The 17784-nt window shown below is 35.3% G+C and overlaps 1 protein-coding gene and 1 pseudogene across 1 annotated transcript in view; both read right to left on the bottom strand.

The window, feature by feature from the left end:
- The window catches only part of LOC145666744 (lysyl oxidase homolog 2-like), a 205882-nt gene that overhangs the window by 45041 nt on the left and 143057 nt on the right, over positions 1-17784 (bottom strand). The window contains exon 4 of the mRNA XM_081734287.1: positions 10889-10976. Within this exon, the coding sequence (XP_081590413.1) occupies positions 10889-10976 (88 nt within the window). The remainder of the gene's footprint in view (positions 1-10888; positions 10977-17784) is intronic.
- LOC145666745 (magnesium-dependent phosphatase 1 pseudogene) lies at positions 13250-14233 on the bottom strand (annotated as a pseudogene).

Here is a 17784-nt window from a genome sequence, read left to right as displayed (position 1 = left end):
CTAGATAGACACTTACCAGCAGATTGTAGAACAAGGCAAGGTTTCATCACGTCGACTAGCAGGAAAAACTTAAGAAAGGAACATTTCAATTCTTGGTAGAAAATGAAGTCGTTCCAAAGCATTATCTTCATTTTTGTGAACGACAAAAGACCGGTTTTCTCTTTTTTGCCATATTTCAAATATTAATTAATTTCACCTGTTTTATTTAAACAATTGCAAATTGGAATTATTCTTGTTTAGTTTTCGATCATTCTCCAGTGTCATCGCTAGTTTTTTAGCAGACAAAACTTGCAATTGGCAGCAAGAAGCGGTGCAATTCATTATAATCCTTTATTGAAAAGCATTTTATGTATAGAACTAGCAAATACCTCTATGTGTTACTGCGGGCAATATTTTGCGTTCTCCCTTGTGTGTCTTTCATATAGGGGCCTAGTATTTGTTTGAACTCGAAGTGTAGCACAACATTCAAACACCCTATGTGAGCAATCTTAGTGAACAACCCCTACTCCTAAGTCTAAATACTAAATTTCTTTTTTATTTTGAGTTTAGCTTTCACAATTATGCGCAGAGACTAAGGGAAACTGTAATAATCAGATGGATAATAATGGTGGAATGAAGAAAGTGAGGAACCGGGTAAACCCCGATGAAACCGATGCACACGGTGTTTGCCCAACACAAAATCCATTTGGGAAGCAGCTGAGATCAAACCAGAAACTCTGCACACCAGAAGTGAGTGCTCTGCCACTGAGCCACCGGTCTCCCTAATTTCATTTCTCTAAACTTAAGGTATTCTGAAATATGGACACAGTTACTGACCTACTCAAACCTTTTTCTTCACTTCTAGGCCAAATACCAAAAAGCACTAAACGCATATTTAATCATTTTAAATGAAATATATGAAATATCAAACTTCATATCTCTAACCTCAAGAAATTCCGAGATATGGATATTTTACTAGCAGCGTTCACCCCGCTTCGCTGCGGTCACCCCGGAACGCAATAAACTTTGTTACTTAGATAATTTTTACTTTTTCGCTTTCAAGTGATATGATAAAAACCATAGAAGATTGCAGTAAATGTTAACATTATATCGCCTGTCATTTATGTTAATCCGCCCCGCTTCGCTGCGGTCACCCCCGAACGCAATAAACTTTGTTACTTAGATAATTTTTACTTTTTCGCTTTCAAGTGATATGATAAAAACCATTATAACGCCTGTCATTTATGTTAACCCGCCGAGTGACACGGTCATGCGGGTTGCATATAAATACGTTTATTTTTATACCTATGATGAACTAACAAAGGATTTGTACGTAATGGACACCTGATTGGTCAATTATCTCAAGACACTGGTAATTGAAAATTAAAGTGATATGATAAAAACCATCTAGGGTCCAAATCCTAATAACCCCCCAAAAATAAAAGAAATTGGTTCAGCCGTATTAGCGTGATGAGCGGACAAAGGATTTGTACGTTCTCTTTTATATATATAGATTGTAATGATTATAACACTCATTTCACTTCTTTCAATGTTGTTTCAAAAAAAAATTCCTTAGTGGTACCTTACGTCACAAATTATTGTACTAGCCAAATCTAAAAAAAAAAGTTTTAGTTTAACGTCCTACCATTATGGCCTTCAGGCTGAAGGAGAAAGGAGAAGGCGTTAATGAAAATTGAATGATTGTGATATTTTGATTTTTGTACTTTCCCACTGGAAAACGAAACCGAGACCACGTGCTTTACCCTCTAGACCAAAACAGAAGGCGTCATACTTAGTGTAATAAAGGGCATAATCGTGAGATATTAAACTGAAAGATTTCATTTCAATGTGAGGCCGGCCTAATACGTTATCTATCATGGAACATATTAATTCTTTACTTAACTAATATGCACAATAGGTCACACGGGAGACAGAATGTTTATTTTAACCTATTCAAGAACAATTTAGGTATATTATTATTATTATTATTATTATTATTAGTAGTAGTAGTAGTAGTAGTAGTAGTAGTAGTAGTAGTAGTAGTGGTAGTAGAGGTAGTGCGCTTTACTACCTGAACGTGCGCTCTCTGCACAGCGCATCATTCACATATGAGCATGAATCTCCTTGTCATTCCTCACAACATCTGTACATCTCCTTTTACAGACACAAGTAAAAGACATCTTGATAAAAATCGGCAATGGGTGCCATAAAGGAAGATTTTTTGATTGCTGTTTTCAATATCTCGCACCTTTTGCAAGATTTGAGCCTACTTCCGGTTGGAGTTTCTAACTCCTGTGTGATCAGTGTTTTCTTTCTTCTTGCATGCAGTATGTAATAAGAAACTACATTACACACACAATTAATTATAATGTCAGTGATATATGGTGTTGCTCATTGGGCAAAACACTCCAAACAATAAAGATTAATCTTAGCCTGGAGGAAAGGCTATCCTTCGTTTTTCATTATCATTTGGCCCTGAAACAAAACGCCTGAGAGATATACAAACCCTGTATACAAATGTGTGGTGTTGGAATGTATAACTCGTAGGATATGATGTTTTTTTTTTTAAATGAACACTTCCAGTGCACTCCTATAAATGTAATGAAGAAATAACGCCCATGTTTTAAAAATATTCAATTAGAACTGGACAATCTACACAAAATTTGGAACCGACCAACGAAAACGGCACGTGGTTTTCGAGATCTAACTGTAGAAAGGATTGGAGACAAACACATAAACCTAGTATTTTAATATATAAATTTATTATTATTATTATTATTATTATTATTATTATTATTATTATTATTATTATTATTATTATTATTATTATTATTATTATTATTATTATATTTACCAAGGATTAATGTATGTCCGGATTTAATACCTAGTACGAGAGGGTGATTCAAATTGAACCTCAAATTGTAGGTGAACGTCTCATAGCCTTGATACTGAAAAAGAGACGTTAAACTTCACTAAAACAAACGAACAAACAACTAACTGCGATAGGAGACGATGTGATTAGTACAGATCACCCAAATTAAAGCTTTCTGGCTGGTCATGGCCCTTTGTAGGTTGTAATGTAAGAAGTAGAGGCTTTTGGCGGTAAATCAAATCGCTGAAAATTTAAACTTTGTCGCTACGAGCTAGGGGAAGAAAACCTCATACAGCTTCAGAAAGCTGTATGCAAGAATTATACTATACATGAGATAAGCTTTTCTTTATATATATATATTCCCTCAAGAAGGACTTCCCTCAAGAGTCGCCATTGAGTATGAGTTTTCATTATTACTGTTATTATTATTCAAAATTAGTTTTAAATAAATTAATTAATAGGTGTAGAAAAACTGAAGTGTATGCTCTAGAGCCGGATCAAATTGAGCATCCAAAGGTGAATTAGTACAAATGTATTTTCTTTCTTGTAGGATGTTCGCTAATACATGCAATCCGAGAGGTAATTTGAAGTTCGTGACTCTTAACTTCATTTATTTCTGTGAGTCGCAGCTCGTTTTAACTGAATGAAGTTGGGCAAGGGACAAAAAATTGTAAACTATAGATTATATTGTATTGTACTATATATATTTTGCTGCGCCATAGGTATCTGTTCATTTCTATTTGCCTTATGTAATCTCTGTGCACAGTCACTGCGGAGTATCTATTTTAGCAGAGCTGACCTTCGGAGCCAATAACCCGTTGAACGTCAGCATCACTTCCCATTAGGGCACACATTTGATAAGAACCATTGTATAACTGTTTCTGCACTCTTCATTTACTGGATGCTCGCAGTTGAATATGGGATCTTTTTTTCCATGTTTGATTTCTTTATTTCGCTACAGTTTTCAATTCCTTTAGTTTAATTAGACGTATGGCGTACTCACAGGAAACCTCGTGGATGGTACACTGCAATGGTTCAGATCCCACTGCCAAATGCGAATCTCACTCTGTAATAGCCTCGCTGCTGATAAAGGACGTAAACGCAGATCAGTCAATCAGTTAGCTGTTGGACCAATTGTGGGCCTACACAGGGACGGCTGTAGGTTTTTTTTCCACGTGGGAAGGGGCAAAAGACCGATTTGAAGGGGACAAAAGACCAATTTCAAAGAGGAGCAAAATATCAAGGCACAACAACAATTGCAAATGCACACACACACACACATACACACTTTGATGCATGCGTGCACTAACACTAATGTAAAACAATATTTGTTAACCCACATATTCTTATCAACTACAGTAAATATAGTACTATAACAATATAGTAATATATACTAATTATATTACTATAGTATTTAACATAAATACTATATTTAGCATGTGACAACAATCTTTGGACATATATTTCCAAGAACTAAACACCGTTCGAAATCCCAGGCGAGAACAACTGCCCTTTTGCACCCCGCTGCGGACAGCAATGGATCTAAAATTTAACATGGAATTCGACTTGAAACGAGAAATTGAATTCGTGTGCAAAAGCGAGAATCAAATTATGTTAAGGAAACAAACTGATAAGTCAGGAGAGGCACTAACCGATTTATTCTAATGCTATGAATCGTGCTAAAAGTCGATTCTTTTGCACTAACACATAAAGGAAATTCCTGGTTTAGGCTAGTGGTTAGCATACTTACTTCGCCATCAGATCCCGGGTCTGAGTTCAGTGGGTTATCATTCTGCATGAGCTTTTCTAGGTCTTTTCTCAGTTTCACTAGGCAAATCATTGGAAAGTGCCTTTTAGACATAGTCTCTGATCGATTTCCTTCCAATTCGTTTTCCATAATCGTTCTTGGCCTTTTGTTGTGTTAAATAAGTAAATTTGACTATAATCGTTTTTCATTAATGTGAATGAAACCATTAAAATATGTTTTAAAATGAGCGAGGTAAAATCCATAGATGAAAACAATATATGGTAATCTTTATTTAATGTATATCATTTTTCTGTATATCATGTTTCTGTGAAGGTGTGTGATTTAAACAAGTAGAGACATCTCATTTTGTGAATTCAAATGGCTAGTTTTTAACCTCAGAAACTTTCATGAGTTTCTCTTCAATATCTCGTCGTGTTGAAACTACAGCATTTATTTATCGAATTAGCTTCGAGGTATAACGTGCGTAGTCTGTTTACTCTGGAATCAGTAACAACAGCAGTGAAAAGGAAAATGAGAGAAAGTCGGTCCGGGTCTTCATTTAAAGATAAAGTCCCGACATTTACCTGGTAGAACTTCAGACAATTCTCATCATCGGATTGAACCCGGATCCTCTCAATTACGAATCAAGAACTAGCGTAGTACCAACATAAAAATATTCAAGACTAGGCCTATAATGTAAAGAAAAGGTAAGAATGAAAACTGAAGCTTTTCTGGTGTCGGAATGTATACAGTAATTCTCGGGCTAACAAAAAAGTAAATTCAACGATATGTTCACACCTTTATTGTTTGGCTCTATAGACAGCAGTCTTTACACATTATCTCTAGATTTCCTCAATGGACGCCATCCTAACATCAAGTATACTATGAAAATAGAAAATGACGGCAGCTTACCATTTTTGGACATTCTGATTGGAAGAAAATCTGACGGCAGTCTGGGACATAGCATATACAGAAAACCTATACATACATGGACCTCTAACTAGTGGTCGAAGTGAGACGGTATGCGGTAGTATGCTATACCGCCTCTGGTTTTTCAGTGATAAAGGCATACCGCTTCTGGTTTTTTCAGTGATCAAGACATACCGTCTCTGGAGAGTAGATGCTAATATCCTTTAATAAATCCATTTTTATACAAAATAATTGACAAATAGCTGTAAAAAGATTTTATTTCTTATGTAGAAATAATTTCTAAGTTGACAATAACTACATTTTTGCTATCTTTTTCCTACCTTTTGTTTTTAAAGTAAGGTATCTTCAAAGAAGTTCACCTAGTTTATATTTTGATATACTGTATTCAATTGTTTCTTTCTTATGTATGTGTGTCTTCTTACCTTAATGCATATAAATGTCATGTTTTGAACATGGGTGGATATAGGGGTTGTCTGCTGTGGGCAGAGTTGGCGTGGGTCAATGAAAACTTGACCCACTGATCCACCACCCACCATGAACCACTCTCATCCACTGTGACCTACTCTGACTCACCAAAATCCATCGTCATCAACTCTGAACACGATCCACGGCCTCGTCTGTACTGACTGAAGAGTTTACACTTGTAATAGAACAAGAATGTGAAATTGTCACTAATCGGAGTTTGAATTTCTAGTCAATTGCTCAAGCACCAATCTGTTACAATAACGGTGGATCTGACCTTTACGATATAAAATGGTAAAGTGTTTGTCAGTGAGGAAATTGAAACAGTTCGAGGTGGGGGGAAATTAGTGTGTGCCTAAAATATACTTGTACTAAGAGAGTATTCTTGCAAGTGTTAATTTCTGAATGCATTCCAAAAGAAACTTCTATTCGCAGGAAAATACCCCTGTACAATATCGAAAAGGTTATGATTTCTCATTCACAGTATTTTTCACACAAAAGACTTGAAAAATCAGTTTTATAAGGTGCTCGGGTACCCTATGTGAGAGCATCTCCATAAAGTATGCTCATAATTGTAATTTGTGTAATCACTAAGACCCACGTTAAATTTAAGTTACAAATATGTATAATTGCAATTATTATGAATATTTATTCAAAGTAGTTTACGTAAAGCAAAGAAGAGAGTTACTAAAAATTAGGTACAAAGTTGAATAACACAAATAAACCATTACTAATACAAGTATACATTTTCCATTACTCGTAATTTTCTACCTTAAAACAAATCTGAAATCGGGTTTATTTCCTGTTGGTAATTTTTTCGTGGTAAATCATCCGCAGCGGAATGATGTCCATGCTTCAGCCAAGAAATAACTAGCTCGTCTATTTCGAGCTTGTCTAGCGGTGGGCCATTAACATTGATGAACAACAAGTTAGACAATGTTTGAGCACTTAGTCTATTTCTAATATCAGTGATCTGTAAATTCATAAGGGGAAATCCCCGTTCGCACTCTGTCGTGGAAATTGATAATACTTCTACCCGATTTCTGCAGCTCCTCATCGACAATCTGCTTGTTAGACTTAAGTCTGATAACGATTTTTCTCGGTCAGTTTTGAAATACTCAGCAAAAAGTATCATCTCTCTATCACCATACAATATTTTCCATATCGACCATGTCACTTGGCAATGTCGACTCATGGAGAACAGAAACTTCTCTACCACGCCTTCGATAGGTAATGTTGTGAATAAATTATCAATTAAAGCCTGATAAACTGATGATTTCTTATTTTTGTAATTACACATGAAGGTTTGATGTCATTACCAAGTTTCTTCCCCCGTCTAGAAAGCGAAAGGGAACGAGGTTCCTGGAAAGTGTTCAGAGGTGAATGGGAATTCCCCTTCAATTACCACACTGCTGCTTGCCATGTGCCAAATTACGATGAATTTCAATTAAATTATCATAGTATAATTATTTCCTTGTTGAATTATCGATACTTTTCAGTGAAAAAAAAGGATGAAATTTGAAAGTTCCAAATCAAGGTAAGTAGACCAACGTAAAGGGGGAAAAGTGTAAAATTTTCCATATAATTATGCGTACAATTCAAACTTAAAATTTCTGTGTAATTAAGCTTACAGTACAAATTTTATGCCTATTTTTCTCACAACTTCATGGGTTGATTGCCCTGTGCTGTAAGCGCTCCATATAATAAACATAAGCTTTAGCAATTATTACAGTAGAAAGCAATGGATATATGAAAGCCAAGCACTCTATTTTTTGTTTCTGATTTTTTTCTTAAATAACATCGATCGTTTTCGATCATTTTTACAAACCAACTCACTACCAATTTTCCATATATATAGAAAATGCCCCCTTCCTCCATAAAGGAGAATTTTAAAAAATTCTAGGACACACTCTGTTTATTTTCAATAAAGAGTTAATACACTGAATTTCAGCTCCGTAAGTATAACGGCTTGCGAGATACTCATTTTTTTCTTCAAAATTTCGGATCCTCACTACCTCCTTAGGGTATTATGCATTATAATGAAAACAATATAACATCCCAGTTTGGATTAAGGCCTAACTATATACCAAAAGTAATTTCATTTGACTTTGCAATTTGACCATGATGATCAGGCACACAGAGTTACATTCAATTTTTTATATAATAATTCATATATTACAGTGATTCAAAAATGTATTTTTTCAGTAGTTAGCTCCTTTAAAAACTCATAGGTCTCGAAAGCCAAGTAGTAGTATAAGCTCTATTGCTATTATTACAATTAAAAATATCAATATCCAAAAGTGTCTGAAGTTCTTTTTTCACTTGGTTAGATATACTTACCTCAGGTACGTAGACAGAAACAAATGGAAAAGGAAGGGAAATGAAGGTCTTGAAAGTAAAACGAAGACAAATTTACCAGTCTTCAGAAGATACTGTCTACAATGCAGTGAGCAGAGTGGGTCGGTAGATCATACTGAGTCGGTGGGTCGCAGTGGGTCACGGTGGGTGGTGGGTCGCAGTGGGTCATGGTGGGTGGTGGATCGCAGTGGATCATGGTGGGTGGTGGGTCGTAGTTTGTCATGGTGGGTGGTGGGTCGCAGTGAGTCACAGTGGATCACATGTTGTTGACCCACGACACACTGACCCATTTGACCCACTGACCCACCGACCCACTCCATCTCTGGCTGTGGAGGACGGATCTTCCAGTTGTTTGAAGTATCCCTCAGTCGGGTGGGGATCCGGGAGATTTCCCGAAGGAAATTGTTACTATATATATATGTAAGAAAGTTGTTGACGGGGGATCAAAGTCCCTCCATGCCCCCTGAACTAAAGAGGAGCCCTCCAATGGTTTTCAGTCTTTATGTAAATAGAAATGCAATTTTCAGACATGTCCTCACTGTATTTCAGTATTTAGGTAGCCGGTATGTCGAGTCAAAATCATAGTAAAACATATCGCCTCTACTTTTTTCTACTTCGAGCACTGCATCTAACTCAACACGAATAGTCTGCAAAGTCTCATCGCATGACAGTACTAATACATTGGTACACAGGGTCCTAACCACATCAGAAGAACATAGCCTACAAGTCGATCTTCAACATATAAAACCACCTTACTTCAGAATGACTACAGCAGTACAGATATACCAAGGAGTCTAGAAGAACCGCCACCAGGCAATATCTCAGACCGTCAGAAAAAGATCAAAGATGAACTATTGTCATTGCCACCTGTCAAGCAAGTTAAGAAGAACCTGCGCAAAACACCGGATAGAAACTATTCGTAAATGTCCAGCCAAACTCATGGTTCTGTTACGTCCGGTTAAAGATGATTTAAGCCAGGCACGTAGCCAGAATTTCATTTCGGGGAGAGACAAGGACATGAAAATCCTTCGTTTTCTGCTTCAAGTACTTCTTTTCTAGTCTATTGGTCTACATGTTGCGGCTGGGAAGCACATATAACTAAAATCCCCTAAATTTGAATTCATTAGCTATCTATTGGTTAAAAAAAAATCAGTCTCTCATATCGCTTTAAAATATACGCATACACTTACTACAAACACAATGAAAAGAGTTCATCTGTCCGTTCACAACGTCAGCGCACCATGACAGCAATCACCTTCCCAACATTACGTGACCGGTGGGGATGAATTGATGGGAGCGATTGGTTGCCACTCCTCAGACATTCCGTTTCGGACATGGTATTTCATTTTTCCATTGAAGAAAATTCTCTCTCCATTGACGCTGTACATGCACACAAGCTGAGATATAGAATAGATTGCTGATGGTTGGAAAGAAGGCTGGATTACAGGCATCGAGCATATACATAATTTCGAAAGTTTATTTGTTTCATGATGACATTTTTCACACCATAAACTATACTCAACCTTAAGGATGGATTCTAAAGAAAATTCAGTCCAACAGTTCTGACTTTTTTTTTTGTTTTTTCGGATCTTCTAGTTTCCCTTCCTCACCACGTCTTAGCAGAAAAGTATTTCTAGCTTGGGGAATTACTAGTAGATTTATTCTTTTCGTTTGTTTATCGGTTACTTGAGGGGAATACATTTTGCTCTCAAGGACTTCTTTTGCTAGTTTAGAGCAAATTTTGAAAATATCACCAAAAGTGTTTCAAATAGAGGAAAGCTCGCACCACATGAAAACTAGATCCTCCTCTTGTTTAAACTATCGACGCTACTAGCGCATGAAACTCGTTTCTGAATACAGATGTAAATAATAAGGTTTTAGTCACTAGCTTAGTACAGTGCACCGCTTATCTCCTCAAAACACATTTCTGAATATCTCTGAAAATTTTCTTTCTTTCCTTTTTTCTTTTTTTTTTAAATCAGTGTTCACTTAAGTTTGTATCTTCAATATTGAGTATCAGTTCGTGATCTTAGATTTTGTTAGTTACTTTGTTATTTATTGCAAATATTAGATTTGGTAATTCGTAATGAGAGGAACTGCTTAGTAAAGCACCTCACACTGAGATTGTCCTTGTATTCAATGCTTGAAACTCAAATATGCATACATGTACTTACCGTGGAAAGATTCACCATTAGGAGCAGCAAAATCTGTTGGCCCAACGTTGGGAAAGTGGTGGCACTGCGACATACCAACGGTGGCCCAACGTCAGGTTTGACCACTTTGGCAACCATTTCCCACCCAAACCATTTCCCAACCAAAACAGCGGTTCCCCGACATTTAGCCAGCGTTAAAGTAATGTTGGTTAGGAAAACAGTCAATTCTAATATCTTGCATGAAAATTGGGAGAATAGTTGGTTGGCCAATCATACATTTATCCAACGTTGGGCCAACGTAAATAAAACTTTATCATAGTGAGTTATTCTAGACAGTTCTTACGATTAATAGAAAAAATAATTACAAAAGTAATCGTATTAACTCACCTGAATCACCGATCTTTATTTCTACCCTTCCCTCCTCCGGTACACGGCCTCCAGACAGCCGCAAGGACACTTTTTCACTTACTACTTCCTAAAGAAGAAATATACATTTATTAGTTTTACAAAGGAAAATAAGAATAAAGAAAAAATTGAAAAATCTAAGTATTCGGTTGAGAGACTTTGTCCATAGACAGCTAGTTCAAATGATATTTGGTCCAGAGACAATTTGTTCAGGAAAATTTGGTCCTAAGGGTATTTCGTCCGAAAGACATTTGGTCCGGAGTACAATTCGTCTATAAGGCATTTGACATTCCGTCCAGATGACATTTTGCCCAAAGAGCATGTACCTTTTGTGCAAACGTATTTGGTCCAAAGTACATTTCGTCCAAAGACATTTATATTTTGTAATTGTTGTAAAATTTGTTTTAGTATTTATATGTGGAATTTACGATGAAGCTGCAAATCGGAAATAGTGGTCCAACATAACTACTTGTTCTCATCATCAGATATAACCAATGTAACTTGTTGCTTTTACTAACAGATGAAAATGACAATTTGTTATTATTCTGTTCTACTGAAGGACAAGAAGAAACAACAAATTATGTTCACCTCAGGAGAACATATTGCATTTAGTGATGAGCGCAAGAGTCTTGGTCTTGCAGTTTTTGCAAGAGTCTTCAAAATATTGCTGCAGTAATTAAAACATGTCAGTGACATTTTAGAAAACGTAAACCTGAATACCGAAAATTCATTACTTAAACTACTATTGTGCCAAGGTGCAGAATTTCTGATCGGAATCGGTTGAGGTTACGCCTCTTTTAATGATTATATTAAAATTTCTCATAATTACGGTTAATATAATCCGGTGTGAAAAAATTTAACCACCATTGTAATCAGCACGTCAATACGAGTTAAAACGATATGGAACACGAGGTTACCCCCTCGGAGGTAGTGATACTATATTCTTTCGACAACCGGTGTATCTTCTGCTGGAAAAAGACCTTCGACTGCGAAATACCTTATCGAAGATTTGCAGCTTGGTGTCCGATCCGAAACTTAGACTCAAGATTTTTGGGAGTGCAAAAAGTACGGAATGATGACAACGTATGCTTGAGCGGTTACTTGCGTGTATTTTTTACACGTTTTGGAAAATTATGTTCAGTGTTGTATTTATTCATAGTTTTAACTCTAGTCTTGTTTCTTGATAACTGTCACTTACTTTTTGTTCGAGAATCTGCATATGATATTTGCTACATATTGTAACTCGACAGCTCTCATTAGATAGTTTGACAATGCTCAAAGGTGATATGGGAAAACTTGTTAAGGGACTGCTTGAAGCGCAAAAATTACGAACCATCTACTTTCATGATTTTCATAAATGTCCAATTATAATGGTAGTTAGTAAAATAATAGTAATTAGCGAAAATCATTAATTTACGTCAAATCCAACGAAGATGGAGAAACACATATAGAAGTGTAAAAACAGTCCAAAAAACTGCCAGAGATTATTATACGAAACAAAATTAAAGAAGCACTGAAAGTGATTATGAAGTAATGCCCGTAGATTTTCCACGTAAACTTCCTTCAAATAGTCTGACAGATTCCGAGTTATTAACAAAGTGACCATGCTATGTTTTAGTCGAATCTACAAGCGGTTCACAGGACAGCTCATCAAAGCCCATTCACCCTAAAAAGCGCAAGCGTATTTTGATATCAAGGGCGCCCATGTGGTTTCCAGAGGGGGGCAAGTATAAGCAAAATTTTGCTGTAACTATTCAAAAAATTCTATTGGGTTTTCGATCTTCTGAAGTACAATTTCCACTAGGGGGCGAGCGCCCCACCTTGCCCCCCTGATGGGCGACCTTGCTCCTTATATATATAATAAAAAGTATTGGTTTGTTCTGTATGTAGTAGTAATTTCTTCTAACTAAAATTTGTTTTGATATGCAGAATCTCTAATCCATTCTCATATCTTACACTAATTAATCTTGCGGCTACGGTCTTTAATGTCTAGGGGTTTTGTTCAAATCAAAAGGTAAATACAAGTGAGGTCTTTACACAGGCAAATTAACTGGTATATTATTAAATAAATTTCTCTAATTTAGGTTTAGGGATTTAGCCTAGAAATTATTGAAAGCAACGATCTATGATCCGTGTAAACATAAATAACATGCGCATGAATTAAATATAATTCCATTAAAAAAAAAAAAGAAAGAAAAGAAAAGAAGTGACTATTGACAACAGTTCCAAATAAATCGATCCACACTTGCTCTGAGTAGGTGATAACTTCTTTGATCCGTAAACAGTTACTGCCAAACGCTCTTTTTTCATCCTTTCTGTTAACATCTAAAAAAAAAAAAAAAAAAAAAAAAATCGTTCTTAAGTATTTCAATATTGGTTAGACGTATAAGCTACAGTGAATCGTACTTGGCGATAATTGAGTTATTTGACACCATTATTTTCAAATTAATTTGGTCCAAACACTTAAAGATAATTTTAAAATGGAAGGTCATCACTTCACAACTCTTATCTGCATAATGAACATGGAACATAATAATCATTCATATATTGTTGATTTGACACTTTACAACACAACTAAAAATTAAGTTAAAAATGTATTTACAACTTAGTACAGATATAATGTACATCATTTTAATTTCGCTACAAGTATTTTGATTTGCTACACGTACTTATGGATCATTTTGTTTTGTTTTACACTATTACTGAAACCAGCGTTAAGAAGATAGGTAGAATTACTGCCTTTCGTTTGCGTATCGTTTTAGTCCATCTTCCACAACTTTCTGGGTGACACCATCATGAACTAAGATTGAAATAACTCCTTCACGGCTCAAATCCCGTATATTTCGATCTTCATCATCGAAAAATAGCATATCCTTAAACTCAATACCCGAATCCCTTTTTATTCGACTAAAATGTTCTACTTTGCATCCAGGGAAGATTTGTAAATGTGAAAAGTGTTTCTTCCACTTCCATAACTCTAAAAGTTGGTTTGCTCCTTCGATTTCTCCTGTCCTTGAGGCAACTGCTAGAATGTATCCTTTACTTTTAAGCTTCTCAAGAACTTCTGGAACTTCTTTATATGGTTTTACGATTTTACCTATTCTATCAACTACTTGTCCATTCTTGTCCTTTCTGAATGGCAGATCGAAATGTGTATCAACCCAAAAAGGCCATAACGTGTAGTCTAAATCAAAGGCTATTAACTTTGGTTTAGGCTGACACATTGTTGACTTTCTTCACCGCAACTTCTTCAACTCTTCTTAACGCCACTAGAACATTAGCATAAAAGAAATCATTTTCTGCAGCATCTATTAATACTTCTTCTTCTCCAAAACCACTGATGGTTATACAAAAGAGTGCCTCAGCCATACATGCATGTATGATACAAATGTAAAATGGACATTTCCTTTTTGATCAAAAGTTCTACTAATTTAATGACACCATCATGTAGAACTAGTCTTCAGTATACCGCATACAAAAAATCTCAGAGAAGTATTTCTTAGTTACGGAGATAAAACGCAAAAAGTAACTTCTTGTTTTTCATTTGCAATCCTATTAAAGTATGCGGGATTCAAGGCTTCAGGCTTAATCCGTGGTTCTAAGTCAGAGTCTATTTCTCTCTTGTTTACTGCTGCCAGTGGAAAACTTTCAGCCTTTCCAGCATTACGCTGTTTGTCATAATTATACTTTTCTAACAAAAACGATTGAATTTTCAACACTTACTCTTCCAATTCTCTCAAGTTCCGATTTTTTTTTTTTTTCATGAAGACATTGTTTATGCTTCGGATAAGCCTTACTTACTATCTTTCCAATCTGTTCTGCTTCCGAAGGAGGTCCACTGATGCCAAATTCTGTACACAAAATTGAACCCAACCGCAACTGGATTCATAAAATTAATCCACCTCACTAGGAGCGATTACAAACAACTAAGGTATCCGGATTTACACTCTTCCTGACTACCATCTCGAAACAGTTCAATAGCTATTTCTTCTAAGAAATAATTAGACCCATTTGTCTGTTTCATAGACGTAGGATCTATGATACTACAATAACTTCACATATCCTAACTACTATGTAGGAATAAACTAACTTATGGACAAAGCTGCCTTAGCCTTAGAGGAAAACTGGACATGCTTCGGACCTGAATATCAAGAGCTATTCCAGTATAAAACTAAAGGAAACATTTCTTCAACAGAACTTTCTTTTGTCATGAGTCGCAAGAAAACTGGCCTGTCCCTGACGAGGAGATCAACTTTACTTCAATTGGTCCCACCTAACACAGACCCTTGCGCCTGTAACGAACCAAATTTTACATTTGTTTCGGTGCAGTTATAAATAAATTTTGTCATTTCCTTGAGTAGCTCCGTCCCGGAGAGATACGACAATACAATATTTTAATATTTCTTGTCAGAGGTTATTTGCTGTAATAAAATTATATAATATGCAGTCAGACTCAATTAGATTTAAATATTTCGATTGACTTTAGCAAGATTTTCTTTTATATAGTAACATTAGTAAATAATTAATTATTGTAATTTAAAATTATAACACATTAAATGTGTAATGATTCTGGAAAGATGTATATCCGAAATTTAATTAATATATTAGAAGAAGAAGAGAAATGGATGTTACGAATACGTACAAGTTAGTTTGATGACCTGATTATTTTCGTCAAAACACATGACATCCAATCAGGTCTCCAACACCTGCAAAAGGGACTTAAAATTTTAACTAACTGGAGTGATCAAAACGGTCTTTCGATAAATTGGTAGAAATCCAGTCTCATTAATTTTACACGAAAAAAACATAATCCTCCCATTCATCTTCAAATAAATGATACTATTATTAAACAAACACATCATATCAAATATTTAGGTCTACATTTACATGAAAAACTAAAATGGCAACTTCATATAGAACATCTTAACAATGAGGCTTCAAAATTTTTAAAACTATTTATTGGCCTAAATTCCAAAAAATGGGGTGTCCACCCATCAATTTTGTACACAATATATAAGCAGTGTTTAGAAACGAAATTAATGTATGGTTCGATTTTTCTATCCCCCATTCCACAAGATAATATTAACTCATTAACTGACATTCAGTATAAAGGTCTTAAATTAATTTTCTCACAAGCAAGTTTCTGCCCAAAAAATGCATTACTAGAAGAAGCCAACACCATCCCTATAGATTTACAAATAAGGCAACAAGCCTATAAGTTTATTCTTTCACGACTTGCAGTAACAGGATTACCGCTCATAGAAAAGCTACAACAGATGTTAAATGATAATGAATCAAAAAACTTACCATATTATAAAAGGCTCCCGTGGATTTATGAGGCCTATATGGATTTAAGACATCTACAAGACCAAATATCAAAAGTACCGTTATTACCCTGTTTCTGTGTTTCGTACAACACTGTCTCATCAAGAATAGTATCTATTATCCCGTGGTATCCTACCAAATTATCGCATGATCTTTCCTCCAAGATAGTACCAGCAATTTGGCAAGCATACATTGACAGACTTCCAGAAAATACTATGATAATTTGTACTGACGGTTCAAAAACTCAGAATATGGTGGGTGCAGCTATTTACATACCACAAGAACAAAAAACTATAAAATATAAACTTCCGGCATACACATCTATTTATGAAGCAGAAACATTTGCTATCAGGCAAGCCTTACTTTATGTAAAATCGAACCGATTTAATAAAGCTTGTATTTGCTCAGATGCTCTTAGTGTTTTGCACAGCTTATCGTCCATACATTGGAATAAACAATTAACTTGGCTTCAATTACAAATTAAAAGTATCATACTCTCCCTCATCTCTGATGGAGTAGAAATTCAATTTATATACACGAAAGCTCATAATAACATAATTTTTAATGAACTAACTGACACAGCATCCAAAATGGCAGCTCGAGATGGCTTATCTGCAAACATAAAACTCCCATACCACAATTTTATGCCTATTATCAAAGAAAAATTTAAAATCTACTTAGATCAATATAGACAAAAAATCAGGATGGGGCCCGGTATGTATTATTGGAACATCACAGATACACAAATTACTAAACCGTGGGATCAAATTAAACACTGGAAACGCTCAGAAATAATAAATCTTTTTAAGCTTCGGCTACATACGGAACTAACCCCAGCTCAATTATATAAAATCAATAAAAAAGACACCCCAGGATGTTGGTGTGGGAATGAAAAGGGCGATATAGATCATATTATCTTTAACTGCTCTTCCACCAATAAACATAGAAATATTCTAATTGATGTAATCACGAAATATCAAGGAATTGGCCCTCATAAGATTCAAAATCTTTTGTCATTAAATAATGTAAAAATCAATAAAGCTATAATATCTTTCTTACAAATTAATAATGTCAATATATAAAAAATTGATTGAAAAGATTGGAAACTGCAATAAAAACATGTAAATTTAATCTTGATGTATTTATACTTGGTGTAAATTTTAATCCGGTGAAAAAAAAAAGTAATCACTTTGAAATTTATACATATATATATAAAATAATATTTCAACCACGAATCTATGGTGACAATCCTATAATTTGTTATAACAATATAATGTAATTATTTCACCGGATACTTAACAAGTGTGGAAATTTTGATCAACTAAGTGGAAACACCTATCTAGTGTTGTTGGCGAGACGGATTTAACATCTGCGCCAGTATAAAACACCTCTTTGGAGGTGAACTTCAACTTCAACTTCAACTTACATGAGAGAGAGATGAAAGAGGGAGAGAGAGAAGAAAACCAGACGTAGAAAGTTTGTTGTTGATTTTAAGACGAACGACAGAAATGTGGGTTAATTAGTTCATTCTAGAAGAAAGAATATATGTTGTA

This window comes from Thermobia domestica, chromosome 12 (genome assembly GCF_964235325.1).
Source record: "Thermobia domestica chromosome 12, izTheDome1.hap1.1, whole genome shotgun sequence".
NCBI lineage: Eukaryota > Metazoa > Arthropoda > Insecta > Zygentoma > Lepismatidae > Thermobia > Thermobia domestica.
This window is presented reverse-complemented; position numbering and strand designations above follow the sequence as displayed.